Raw genomic sequence first — 15,591 nt, 5'->3', positions numbered from 1 at the left:
GGTTGGATTCCCCTCGGTGGACTCAGCAGATAGCCAGATGTAGCTTTCCTATAACAAAACACATATACTAAACAAATATTTGCCTTGCTGTCGATTTAAATATTACTAACTGCTTTTTTTGTTTGACATTGTATAATAATTGTATTGTTATCTGTTTCAATGTAGTTATTTTAAGTGTAAGAAGTCTAAACTATTTACTTTATCTAGAGCAAAAACTCCTACTAGCAAGTTAAAGATTTAAATAAAATATTATTGTGTTTGATTTCAACTCTTAACAGTTCTGTTTTTGAACATTATAATATTGTAAATAATGCCAAAACTGAGACATCAAAATAAGACAATTAACAACATTAAAAGAGATAATATGTATTATGTTTAAATGTTTACATTCACTCAAAATATGTGTGTATAACATATTTTGGAACATTTGATATAGAATTTCTCAGCATTTCTAAACTGAATTGGAATGATTTTTCCATCACTTTTTTTTTTACAATGTCAGCAATAGATTTATTTTTAGGATACCTAAAAAAAAATTAACGATTCTAAGATTAGATGTACTAATAACGACAGTATATACCGTTAAGCGTTATTTTTAGATAGCAAGTAGATAACACATAGCACATTTTAATATAAAAAGTTACTCCTTAAGAAGAATTGTAGAACATAAAGGATGGGTCACTACAATGCACAGCCCCGATCTGCTATAATCATAAAATATGAATTAGAATTTTTTTAAATAAATAAAACTAGTTACCTAACATTAAAATAATTGTATTTTATAAAGTTATAATTTTTAATGAATATTCAGAATAAATACTTCGTAATATATCAAGTAAAACTCAATACCCTAGACTTCTGGTCACACAATCTTCACATACTGGTAACAATGGTCGTTATAAATCAACAGTGACTGTAGATTAATCTTCATAGATTGTTCATACGACAGGCAAGTCACTAAACAAAAGTGAATTCCGTAGACAAGTGTAAAAATAACATTTTCTCTATATTATTGTTTCAACTATAGAACGATTATCTTATACAACTATTATAACAATGTAATAATTTACGGGTTCGATTCCCCTCGGCCCGGCATGGCCAAGCGTGTTAAGGCGTGCGACTCGTAATCTGAGGGTTGCGGGTTCGCATCCCTGTCGCGCCAAACATACTCGCCCTTTCAGCCGTGGGGGCGTTATAATGTTACGGTCAATCCCACTTTTCGTTGGTAAAAGAGTAGCTCAAGAGTTGGCGGTGGGTGGTGATGACTAGCTGCCTTCCCTCTAGTCTTACACTGCTAAATTAGGGACGGCTAGCACAGATAGCCCTCGAGTAGCTTTGTGCGAATTTCAAAAACAAACAAACAAAATCGATTCCCCTCGTTGGACTCAGCAGATAGCCCGATGTGGCTTTGCTATAAGAAAACAAAACACACACTTGTAGACTGCTACTATATACGCTAACTCCCATAGAATGCTGGTATAATTTTCTACTGAACTCTGTTAAAGTCCTGTTATATTGATAGGTTATTAAATGTGATTGACAATATATTTGAAGTTATATATTAAAAAAAGAAAAACTTTTAAGAAAAGCAAGTTGGAAGAATCAGACTCAGTCTCTTTCTTATTTGAAATTCCATTAAAAGACCTCTTAAAAAACAATATGGAAGCTGAGGTCACAGAATCGACGGACACGATACGAAAAACAAGAGTTAATTATCGTCTTTGCGAGAAACCTTGTGCAAAAACGGGCCCAACCCAACGTATACGATACAATAATATATCCTTCATGGTTTTGTCATTTACCATAAGGTCGCCCCTACCGAATAGAACACGAAACATATGACCTCGTGACTATTGTCTAACTGTTTAAAAAAAACAAAAAACATCTGCCATACACTATTATTCCTAGGCTACGCTGTTGATGCACCACTTTCCATCTGTGAATTAAAATTCACTAGTTGATCAAAGTTAACCACGTAGTTTAGCAGTGGCAAAATGTTTGTAAAAAAAAACAAAAAAAAAGGAAACTTTTCATAATTTAAATTCAAAACATGTTTACTAGTGTTACTTCCTTCACGAGTGTAATAACAGATGTTTTTTAATTGAAGTACTTTATACCTTAATAATTGTTTTGGTTAAAGCAAAACTATCTACCGGTCTCGTTGTCAGAATTTATATTTCTTTTCAACATAAATTATGTTATTTTATGAATTGAAATATTATTATTATTAGTTGACAGCTAGTCATGATTTTCAGCTCAACCGCCTATTTGTTTAGCCCTCGAAAAATCTGTAAATTATGTGAAGGTTTGAAATAATTTGACCTTTACTTTCTTTTGACCTCTATATTATTTGACGTTACTTTTAATTTTATTTTGTAACTTATTTTAAAATTATGTTGTCGTTGGCATTCCTTGTTATCACCATCAAAAAATATCTGAGATGCGAAACTTAACTGGCATAATGAACATTGTTAAACGATTCAGTAAAACTCCCGGTGACATTTTTGATCGTCAGAATGTCGATAATGTAACTGCGCAGCACTTGGAATACAAGAAGATCTTGAAATATACACCAAAAATAGTAATTAAAAATTGTGTATAAACTGCAGTGATTTACCATAACTACATGAAGCTGACATGTAAAAATATTGTACGTTTTCATTGATAACAAAAATGTTGTTCATAGCTTATTTAAAGAATTGCCTCCCGACCTTGGTGGCTTGGCAGCACGTCTAAGACCTTATAGCACTAAATATCTAGTTTCGATGCCCACGATGGACATAAAATAGATAGCCCAGTGTGTAGTTCTGTGTTTAACAGCAAGCAATTATTAGCAAGATTAAAGCATTTTTAGCACTTTGGAACCGTGGGTAGATTATAAGAGTGACAGTTAAATACAGCTATTAAATCAGCAAATAATAATTCAAGAAATTACTTTAGATGATGTTGAATGGCTGGCTTTCTTTTGACTTCGAAACTCAGGACGGCTTTGTGCATATAATCGTACGTAATCACGTGTAGCTTTGATTCGAAATCTTGAAAACAAGCTACTGTGAAATCCTATTTTCATTTCCACGTGGTTTTAAATCCTACAAGAATTCTACAGAAAATGAATAGTCCACAGATGTCTTCAGAACACATGTTTACACCTTGCCATGCGCACCAAGAAAGGAATAACCTTGATTTTTGTAATGAACAACACAGTGCTTCACATTCGACTTTGTGTGTGTTGCTTTTTTTTCTCGGTGTTCCAGATTGACTTTTTAAATTCAGAATGTCTCGCGATCACTGATTTTACTGGATCGTGATAACACCACCACATGTATAAAAGTAGACAAAACTGAGGAACAGTCCAAGTGGTCCACAAAACACGACAGCAGCAACATGATCGTTAAGGTAAGGAACTGTATTTTCACGTTGACAATTATTAGTTATAATAAATTACAAGCCCGTGAACTAACGTATTAGCTAAGTTTGGTGTATTATTCATATTGAACACTGGATATACATAACATTATTGTTCACGAAGTATCTCGCATAACTCTATTGTTGAATGTGTTTTATACCTGGCATAGGATAAGAATAAAAATATAAATATAATAAACATAATAAAACTTGGAATTCTGATTTTTTAGTTTTTAATAAAATTGTTTGATTATCTTTCGATCATTTGCTTGTATTACTAGACAGTCGCTCCATTTTCAGAGCTTTTAAAGCAAACAAAACAGATGATAACAGTTTCTCATTATTGTATTTATTCATAAGATTACGTGTGTAAATACATATAGCTTTTTACGTAATATTTTTATGTTTTAATGGATTTATTCTTCAGATTGCCACATTTTTCGCCTTGCTAGTTGTCGTCCGTGGTGGTCTGTATCATGGTTCAGTAGGCGGTTCTAGTGTCAGTTCTCGCCGCCAGGATGTAAGTAATATTTTATTATCCTATAAAGTGACGTATTTTTTGCCATAAAGAGTAATAACAATATATTTAACGAATGATTTTCAGCTAAAAGTAATAAGTTGAATTACATAACATATTTACCCACCAATGTTTAGTATAAGCACACATGAAATTTTAGGATAGCTAATTGATTTAACTCGATTCGAATGAAAATTAATGAAGGCAAATGTTTATCGATTGCTTCTAAATTTTTTTAAATACAATTTAAAATATCACAGGACTTTGGTAACTACGCTTTCAACTACGACATTGTTGACCCACTCGGGGCCACCAATGGCCGTTGGGAGGCTGGAGACGGATACGAAAACAAACGTGGAGCCTACAGTCTGACTGACATTGACGGTCGTGCCCGCAGAGTTGAGTACATTGCTGATGGTGCCGGTTTTCGTGCTGTGATAAAGACCAACGAACCAGGAACCGCCGCTAGTGCTCCAGCTGCAGCCGTTGTGGCCTCCAGCCAACCAGATGTTGTCGCTCACGGACCTGCTGTAGTGAAGGCTCATGTTGCTGCAGCCTATGCATATGGAAACCCTGTTCACGCCGCTGGTATCCATAGGGCTCCTGTGTATGGAACTGGATTCCTGAAGTATCATTAAATGCACATACGTATTTTAGTCCTTTCATTAAGATATATCAATGTACACACATATGAATTATCTTAAAGAATATTCTGTTTCGGCTACTAACATTCTGAGCTTCAAATTCTCGACTATCTAAACCCGAATTCTTCCCGAGTATTGGTATCGTATCTTTATTTACACAAAAGTCTTAACTTATTGCAGTATGCTGAAAATGATAGCGTGTGAGACAGAACTGTATCGTTCTGTCCACCGAGGGAAATTTTGTATGTACTCACAACTGCCTGTATAGTTTGTATTTATGTGTTAAATCTTATTTGGTTGGTACAGAAGAACTAGTATCAAATACTTTTCGCGTGTTTTTCAACATAGCATTTTCGAGAATAAAAGTGCCATTGAAAGTGGAGCTGTGAACCAGCTGAATAATTACACCTAATGACTCGATTTAATACAACTTATTGCACGTTAACGTTAATATTTATTTATTTTTTTTATAAAGATAAAACTTTTGTTTTTTTTCTCTTCTTGCTCATCAGCACATTAAACACGAGATTAGCTGTGTGTTTCGTACCAACACAGAATAAAATTTTAAAAATAAGTTTCTCAGTCCTAGCTCTTCAGAAAAGAACCCGTATACATTAAGACAATATTTGAACAATATTCAGCGAACTACCTGATTGGAAATATCAGTATAATTAGACTTGAAACTGAGAAAAGTATGAAATTATCATCAATTTTGTTTCACATACTTGAGTATAAGAGATTTCCTACATTTATAGCTCAGTTCACAAACTACGTACGGTTTTACACAGTGCTTGAAGTTGGAGCCTTTAGTTGAGGTAGGGTGCAACTGGTTCGCTTCAACACGATTCGGCTCATCATGGCCGAGTGGTTAGGGCGCTCGACTCCTAATCTGAGGGTCGCGGGTTCAAATCCCCGTCACACCAAACATGCACGCCCTTTCACTAATGGGGGCGTTATAATGTTACAGTCAATCCCATTATTCTTTGGTAAAAGAGTAGCCCAAGAGGTTGGTGGTGGGTGATAATGACTAGCTGCCTTCCTCTAGTCTTACACAACTAAAATAGGGACGGCTAACTTAGATAACTCTCGTGTAGCTTTGCGCGAAATTCAGAAACAAACAATCAACAAGAGTCTCTGGAAACTACACGTCTGGAATCCCCCTCTATGTTCTTGACATAAAATAAAATAATAGTATTATCTATTCTGACATTTAATCTTCACGACATAAATAATCTGCGGTAATGTCGTGAATTGTCCAACACAATACAGTAAACACTGTTTCGGAGGTCATGCAACTTAATGATTTCAAGTAGTATAACCTTTACAGCATTTTGTATTATTTTGTTCACTGTTTTTTGTCTCGAGCGTTGGCTTTGATTCGACATGGAATTAAGAATCAAATACACATCAAATTACTTTATTAAAACTACCCCATGTCTTCGAATGTGTATTCTATGGACCCAAAATATCAGTATTTAAACGAAAAATACAGTCGTTATAATAAAAGCATGCAAATTCACAACAATGCATAACTTACTAGACCCATCAGTACTATAAACAGTATTGATACATGATATAAAAAATGCTCGTTTGGGTTGAGAAAATATTTTACATAGAAGAGCGAAAAAATATTTTCTCAACCCAAACGAGCCGTTTTTGCATATAAATTTCTCAACAAGTGGGTTTCTCGACATCACTGAGTATTGATACATATTGCACGTCACAACTATATAGGATCATCTCCTTCGTTAATGTTATTTTGACTTGATGTCATGACCATTAGCCTAAGCTTCCACCTAAATGCAAATTATTTAGGTAGTATCTGATAATACAAATAATTCATTCATAATTAGGCTCAGGTTATCGTGTTCACTTCTAACCATGATAACGATTGGCCTATCTTTACAATTCCTAATTATAAGACCTGTATTTTGATCGATAGACCGATGCTTAGAAGAAATGTTTATTCTTGACAGAAACCATTAGTTACATTAGGAATAACAGATTTCAAAACCATTATTATTTATAGGTGACTCAGTTCCAGGTTACGGTTTAAGCAGTGAAAGCTGGCGAACTATTGAAAACTAATTGGTCTAATATTTGTGATGAAAATCACTTACGCTGAATTTCACCATAGATATTTCAATATACCTTCCTACATTTTTTTACATTCTGAAAATATAGTTAACTTCAGATTAATAGCTATAGAATAATATAATGAAAGTCAAACCCAACTGACCTCAAACCCAACTGTTATTGCGACATATTAATCTCCGTGAACTAGTGGTAATACGAGGTCAATCTTCAAATTACTAGTACAACTTTCAAGTGACAACAGACTATTTGTATCAACAGCATAAGTATCTATTGGTCTTGTTTTCCGGACAAATATTTGTTGTATACATAAATTTCTATGTTATTTCATAAATACAAACAATGTGTTTTACAATAAAAATAAGTTAAAACGTGATAAATTATTTAACTCTTTACTATAAGTTGACTAGTGAAAACTTTCAACTCAAACCTCCAACTTATTCAACAACTGGGAAATACGAAAATATTTCTAACGTTTAAATTTGATAGTCGATTTGCGACAATTAGTCACAATATTGTTTTATATTACTCTTAATTCTACTTTCTATGGACCAGATTATTCTATTGTATGGTGGAAAAAAAATAAATAACTAATTTTTTCGTTAAAAGACCAACACTTGCAAGCAAATGTGACATGTCTCTTTCACGCAATTCCAACATGGCCAATTTTTAGAAGACAATAATTGGAAACTGTCTATTTCATTGCTTGGAACGTGTACGAAGGTATATTTGTGCCAACTCTCATGTAAGTTTGTTGAATAGTTCACGAAAACCTAAAATTGTGATCTTCTTCACTAAAACATTGAGCAAAAGACAAAAATTCCAAAATCCTCTATACATCTGATTGTTACCTGTAAAAAATGTATCTTTGTACTGAATTACAGGTAAATTATCTAACATACGAAGGGGTAATTGCAAAAAGACTCTTAGACTATGCTTTTGTGGTGTCTTGTCTCTTACAGTTACAAAAAAATTAGCAAGTCTACCATTTTTCAGACCAATGTGGGACCTGTGGAAAAGTACCTTTGTACCAAATCCCAAGTAAATTGTTAAAATATGGCCCCACCTTCCTCCCAATTATGTTTTCCAGTGAACTCTGACTTCTCTAAAAAGATTCAAAATAGGCAAATACAATTTTTTAAGTGTGTTAGGCACATAAAACTTTATATTTAATCTTGGTTGTTGCATATGTGATCACACAAGAGCCGAAAATATACATTTGTGGGTTGTTTTACCTTCGATCTCGTGCAATATTTAAAAAGAGCTAAATCATAAAAACTGAAAACATGTCCAGACGTATAAGAACAATATATAACCCGACCGGCCCGGCATGGCCAAGCGCGTTAAGGCGTGCGACTGGTAATCTGAGGGTCGCGCCAAACATGCTCGCCCTCCCAGCCGTGGGGCGTTATAATGTGACGATCAATCCCACTATTCGTTGGTAAAAGAATAGCCCAAGAGTTTCCAGTGGATGGTGATGACTAGCTGCCTTACCTCTAGTCTTACACTGCTAAATTAGAGACGGCTAGCGAGATAGCCTTCGTATGACTTTGCCCGAAATTCGAACCCAGTGGTCCAGCGGAAAGGCTGCAGGTGGATGACGCTACAAACCGGGCTTCGATTTCTGTGGTGAGCACAGAACGAAACATCAATTGCAAAGGTTTCTTTTGCCTTTCTTTTCCGAACCATTTTAAACATCACAAACTGTAAAATTCGCTTATAGTAATAAGAAATGGTCATCATTGAATAGCTGTACAGGTGTGACAATATCACAAAGATATGTTCTCTACTGACTGAGATATCAACATTTATTTAATAACCAATAATACTTCTACAGTTAGGGCACTATGTAAGTTTTCCTTTTGCCGAAAAAGTATTTTTGCTTCGACTGCATGTTGAACTTAATAAAAAATGTACACGAAAAACTGTGGAAAAGTATTTAATTTAAAAAAATATGACGTCGAAACTGACGAAATTTTAACACATTGGTTTAGAAACGCGTTGACAAAGGGTGGCCTGTTAATACTGCAGAGATCTATGTTTTACATTTTTTAAAAATACATTTAGACGTTTATATTTTTATCCTCCAGGCGGAGATTTCACATCACGTGATGGGAATGGCTTAATAATTTGAACTTTTGGTAAATGTTTCGTGTAACGTAAAGAGTGAGTTACAGTAGGGTAGATGTTTGATTACTAAATTAATGTACTTGCAAGTTATCTTGTCCGTTATGTGAACTTGTTAAGTTTTCTCATTACTGAATTTGTGTTTCGATAAGAAAATATAATGATATTAGACGTATCGTACATCCGAAAAACATTAGCAAACAAGTGAGATTGTTATTTTAGCATATAGCGTGAACTTAGGACTACGAGTGAACGTTAGACAAGGTAATCAAATAAAGTACAGTAGGAAATATAAAACGATTTTGTTATCATTAGAATAATTAGAATGTAAAAAAAAAAAATGTTTTACCGAATAGTTTATTTAACGGTTATTTCATAAAAATAGAAAACTTTGGTGAGATAATCATGTAATAGTCTAACAGAAAGGATTTGGTTTCGAAACATTATTTGATGTACAAAAAAAATTATTGACTTTTAACGAGTCAAAAACCAGGAGAAAACTGAAAGTAACTGAATTATTGTAACTAACATACGAGGTGTTGGAAATTCCTGGTTTTATTATAACTAAGATGCAAGATGTCGGAAACTGTGGGATTATTGTAACTAACATGTCAGGTGTTGGAAATTCCTGGTTTTATTATAACTAAGATGTAAGATGTCGGAAACTGTGGGATTATTGTAACTAACATACGAGGTGTTGGAAATTCCTGGTTTTATTATAACTAAGATGCAAGATGTCGGAAACTGTGGGATTATTGTAACTAACATACGAGGTGTTGGAAATTCCTGGTTTTATTATAACTAAGATGCAAGATGTCGGAAACTGTGGGATTATTGTAACTAACGTGTCAGGTGTTGGAAATTCCTGGTTTTATTATAACTAAGATGTAAGATGTCGGAAACTGTGGGATTATTGTAACTAACATGTCAGGTGTTGGAAATTCCTGGTTTTATTATAACTAAGATGCATAATGTCGGAAACTGTGGGATTATTGTAACTTAAGAGTCCGAGGTTTGAGACGGGATGCTCCTGAACACGCTTCGCATAGTTGTTGGCACCTTATGAAAGCGACAACCAGTTCTCCTGTTTAGTTTAAAAGCAACACACAAGTGCGGCTGGTGCAAGTTGCCTGTTTTTCTCTCATGTTATCAGCTAGATAACTTTGTATAATTTATGAGGCAGCGAGTAATTATGTAATATTTAAAACTCTACGAGTGTCACGATAATTAAGATATAGATTGGTCGTTAAGAGACTATAGATCTCATAACGAGGCTTCACTGGGGGGGGTCGTCGTTTATTTCTTCTTACTTTGTTCATACTCAGAACTGATCTCGAGACTTTGAGAATGTTTGGAGTACGTACACATTCACAGGATTAATTATTCATGTATCGGAATGTTGGACCATCCATCCATCTAACAGCGAATCGCCAACCTTTCTTGGTGGTTAATCACGCGACTTTGAGAAGGATTAACATGTTTTTATTTGTTTTATTCTGTCAAAGGTGGGTATTGTTACGAATACGAGAGACAGATTGCACGTGCTTAATTGGTTAATTTCCATAATACCACAGCTAGGAGGGGTTAGCTTTTGTTGTCATGCGTAAAGCAACTTGAGAGAAATTGTTGTAGAAAATGTCCAACTTTCGTTTTACCCTAACGTAAGCAAATACCGGACATTGTTGCAAATATGTGTTAAACAGTAAGTAAAACAACGAGTGCAGTGTTTCCAAAGTTTGTAATTAATCTGGGAAAATCTTTCACTTCCAACCACACCTCGTTACGTAACGTTGAGTGAAGAGAATGTTCGGTTTTTATTTTTTGTATTGGTATGTGAATATTCAGATATGTTCTTGAATAATTATATTTCATGTAACTTGTTTTCATCATTTCTAACAGAATAAATGGCGCTTTGCTCTTCTTAATATCTTAAAACTTAAAACTATATCCCCCTTATTTACCTCAGGACCTAAATATGAAACTTTATCTTAAACTACTTACTGAAGGGCGAAAGAGCGAAACTTTACTTGAAGCTATTTCAGAAAGACCTAAACACGAAACGTTGTCAGTATAAAACTGTTTTGAAACGAACTGCACATACCTTTACGATTATTTTTAGTAGTAACGTTGTACACAACTATTCTGCGACGAATTATCTAACGAGGCTGCGAAACTGATAGAATATTCTTTAACCACATTCGATTGGTATTGGTGTACATTCTATTTCAGGGCTGACTAACAGGTACTAGATGTAGTGCATTCCTACCTTATCTACTTCAATAATGTAATTATTTTTCTTTTAGATACGGTGTTTGCCAGTGCATGTACTTATGAAATTTTAAACGCACGAGTCATGAAGTGGCGGGAATTTATGTTTAATGCTAATTACGATGTAAAAATTTCTTAACAAATAAAAATAAGCAAAGAACGACACCTACTGACAACAAAAAATATTATGATTTATTTTACAGATGACTACTTGTTTGTAGCTTATAACCTGGGATCGGTACTGTTTAATTTTGTAATTATTAGGGTCATTAAAATAAGAACATTTTCAAATTTTGATAACTACAGCACGGTATATTTCTAAGTGATGAACATTCGAGATTCATTTCGTTTCACATTAAGAGTTTTGTTGTTCACGAAACATTTGTAGCGATAAAGACAAACGACGTTTACCGGGCTCAGAAGAAAGGCAAACGTTGTTTTTGTTAAGCCTAATTCCACTGTGGGAATATGAATAAGCACGTTTTTACGTGCAGTTTTCCACGTTCGTGTTGTTCTAGAGAAATGAACAGATCCTTATGTGTGACGTTGTTCTGTCAATATGTAACTGATTGATATAAATTTTGTAGCAGGAAAGCAAGAAGCAGACAGAGCTGACATCTGTTGCTGTTTATTCCTACGTCATATCAGTTGTAGTGGTTATTTAAATTCCAATATCTGTGGAAAATAAAGCTTAAAATTGTCGATTTTCAGAATAATGTTTAAGTTTCACAAGATAAATGGATTGTATTTCCCTACGTCCTTAACTTACTTTCCAGTGTGGTGAGTCCCAGGGAATGTACAGTCCAATTTATTAATTACTTATAATCAAAACTATTAAATTTTACTGACATTTTCGCGCCAAGCTTCACGAGGGCTATCTGTGTTTAATTTAGCTGTGTAAGACTAGAATAACCTTACTAACATAAACAGTTCGAGTTGTGACATCATACATTCATGAAAAATACTGACTAAAATATCCGTTTCTAACACTATTTATTAACAATACGATACATCAGTTTCTAACGCTATTTATTAACCATACGATACGTCTGTTTCTAACACTATTTATTAACCATACGATACATCAGTTTCTAACGCTATTTATTAACCATACGATACATCAGTTTCTAACACTATTTATTAACCATACGATACATCAGTTTCTAACACTATTTATTAACCATACGATACATCAGTTTCTAACACTATTTATTAACCATACGATACATCAGTTTCTAACACTATTTATTAACCATAAGATACATCAGTTTCTAACACTATTTATTAACCATACGATACATCAGTTTCTAACACTATTTATTAACCATACGATACATCAGTTTCTAACACTATTTATTAACCATACGATACGTCAGTTTCTAACACTATTTATTAACCATAAGATACATCAGTTTCTAACACTATTTATTAACCATACGATACATCAGTTTCTAACACTATTTATTAACCATACGATACATCCGTTTCTAACACTATTTATTAACCATACGATACATCCGTTTCTAACACTATTTATTAACCATACGATACGTCAGTTTCTAACACTATTTATTAACCATAAGATACATCAGTTTCTAACACTATTTATTAACCATACGATACGTCTGTTTCTAACACTTTATTAACCATACGATACATCAGTTTCCAACGCTATTTATTAACCATACGATACGTCAGTTTCTAACACTATTTATTAACCATACGATACGTCAGTTTCTAACACTATTTATTAACTATACGATACATCAGTTTCTAACACTATTTATTAACCATACGATACATCAGTTTCTAACACTATTTATTAACCATAAGATACATCAGTTTCTAACACTATTTATTAACCATACGATACGTCTGTTTCTAACACTATTTATTAACCATACGATACATCAGTTTCTAACACTATTTATTAACCATACGATACATCAGTTTCTAACACTATTTATTAACAATAAGATACGTCAGTTTCTAACACTATTTCTTAACCATACGATACATCAGTTTCTAACACTATTTATTAACCATACGATACATCAGTTTCTAACACAATTTATAAAACATACGATACGTCAGTTTCTAACACTATTTATTAACCATACGATACGTCAGTTTCTAACACTATTTATTAACCATACGATACGTCAGTTTCTAACACTATTTATTAACCATACGATACATCAGTTTCTAACACTATTTATTAACAATAAGATACGTCAGTTTCTAACACTATTTCTTAACCATACGATACATCAGTTTCTAACACTATTTATTAACCATACGATACATCCCTTTCTAACACTATTTATTAACAATAAGATACGTCAGTTTCTAACACTATTTCTTAACCATACGATACATCAGTTTCTAACACTATTTATTAACCATACGATACATCCCTTTCTAACACTATTTATTAACCATACGATACATCCGTTTCTAACACTATTTATTAACCATACGATACGTCAGTTTCTAACACTATTTATTAACCATAAGATACATCGTTTCTAACACTATTTATTAACCATACGATACGTCTGTTTCTAACACTTTTTATTAACCATACGATACATCAGTTTCCAACGCTATTTATTAACCATACGATACGTCAGTTTCTAACACTATTTATTAACCATACGATACGTCGTTTCTAACACTATTTATTAACCATACGATACGTCAGTTTCTAACACTATTTATTAACTATACGATACATCAGTTTCTAACACTATTTATTAACCATACGATACATCAGTTTCTAACACTATTTATTAACCATACGATACGTCAGTTTCTAACACTATTTATTAACCATACGATACGTCAGTTTCTAACACTATTTATTAACCATACGATACGTCAGTTTCTAACACTATTTATTAACCATACTATATATCAGTTTCTAACACTATTTATTAACCATACGATACGTCGGTTTTCTAACACTATTTATTAACCATACGATACATCAGTTTCTAACACTATTTATTAACCATACGATACGTCGTTTCTAACACTATTTATTAACCATACGATACGTCAGTTTCTAACACTATTTATTAACCATACGATACGTCAGTTTCTAACACTATTTATTAACCATACGATACGTCAGTTTCTAACACTATTTATTAACCATAAGATACATCAGTTTCTAACACTATTTATTAACCATAAGATACATCAGTTTCTAACACTATTTATTAACCATACGATACGTCTGTTTCTAACACTTTATTAACCATACGATACATCAGTTTCCAACGCTATTTATTAACCATACGATACGTCAGTTTCTAACACTATTTATTAACCATACGATACGTCAGTTTCTAACACTATTTATTAACTATACGATACATCAGTTTCTAACACTATTTATTAACCATACGATACATCAGTTTCTAACACTATTTATTAACCATAAGATACATCAGTTTCTAACACTATTTATTAACCATACGATACGTCTGTTTCTAACACTATTTATTAACCATACGATACATCAGTTTCTAACACTATTTATTAACCATACGATACATCGGTTTCTAACACTATTTATTAACAATAAGATACGTCGTTTCTAACACTATTTCTTAACCATACGATACATCAGTTTCTAACACTATTTATTAACCATACGATACATCAGTTTCTAACACAATTTATAAAACATACGATACGTCAGTTTCTAACACTATTTATTAACCATACGATACGTCAGTTTCTAACACTATTTATTAACCATACGATACGTCAGTTTCTAACACTATTTATTAACCATACGATACATCAGTTTCTAACACTATTTATTAACAATAAGATACGTCAGTTTCTAACACTATTTCTTAACCATACGATACATCAGTTTCTAACACTATTTATTAACCATACGATACATCCCTTTCTAACACTATTTATTAACAATAAGATACGTCAGTTTCTAACACTATTTCTTAACCATACGATACATCAGTTTCTAACACTATTTATTAACCATACGATACATCCCTTTCTAACACTATTTATTAACCATACGATACATCCGTTTCTAACACTATTTATTAACCATACGATACGTCAGTTTCTAACACTATTTATTAACCATAAGATACATCAGTTTCTAACACTATTTATTAACCATACGATACGTCTGTTTCTAACACTTTATTAACCATACGATACATCAGTTTCCAACGCTATTTATTAACCATACGATACGTCAGTTTCTAACACTATTTATTAACCATACGATACGTCAGTTTCTAACACTATTTATTAACCATACGATACGTCAGTTTCTAACACTATTTATTAACTATACGATACATCAGTTTCTAACACTATTTATTAACCATACGATACATCAGTTTCTAACACTATTTATTAACCATACGATACGTCAGTTTCTAACACTATTTATTAACCATACGATACGTCAGTTTCTAACACTATTTATTAACCATACGATACGTCAGTTTCTAACACTATTTATTAACCATACTATATATCAGT

The 15,591-nt window shown here is 33.0% G+C and overlaps 1 protein-coding gene across 1 annotated transcript; it reads left to right on the top strand.

The window, feature by feature from the left end:
- The first annotated feature begins 3,237 nt into the window (after positions 1–3,237).
- LOC143246167 (adult-specific rigid cuticular protein 15.7-like) lies at positions 3,238–4,794 on the top strand. Its single transcript, XM_076492378.1, has 3 exons — positions 3,238–3,396; positions 3,833–3,925; positions 4,183–4,794. The coding sequence occupies exons 1-3, from the start codon at positions 3,385–3,387 to the stop codon at positions 4,558–4,560; spliced, it is 483 nt and encodes a 160-aa protein (XP_076348493.1). The 5' UTR covers positions 3,238–3,384; the 3' UTR covers positions 4,561–4,794.
- The last annotated feature ends 10,797 nt before the right edge of the window (positions 4,795–15,591 follow it).

Source organism: Tachypleus tridentatus, chromosome 3 (genome assembly GCF_004210375.1).
Source record: "Tachypleus tridentatus isolate NWPU-2018 chromosome 3, ASM421037v1, whole genome shotgun sequence".
NCBI classification, from domain to species: Eukaryota; Metazoa; Arthropoda; class Merostomata; order Xiphosura; family Limulidae; genus Tachypleus; species Tachypleus tridentatus.
The sequence above is the reverse complement of the archived record's forward strand: the minus strand, read 5'-3'. Positions and strand labels throughout refer to the sequence as shown.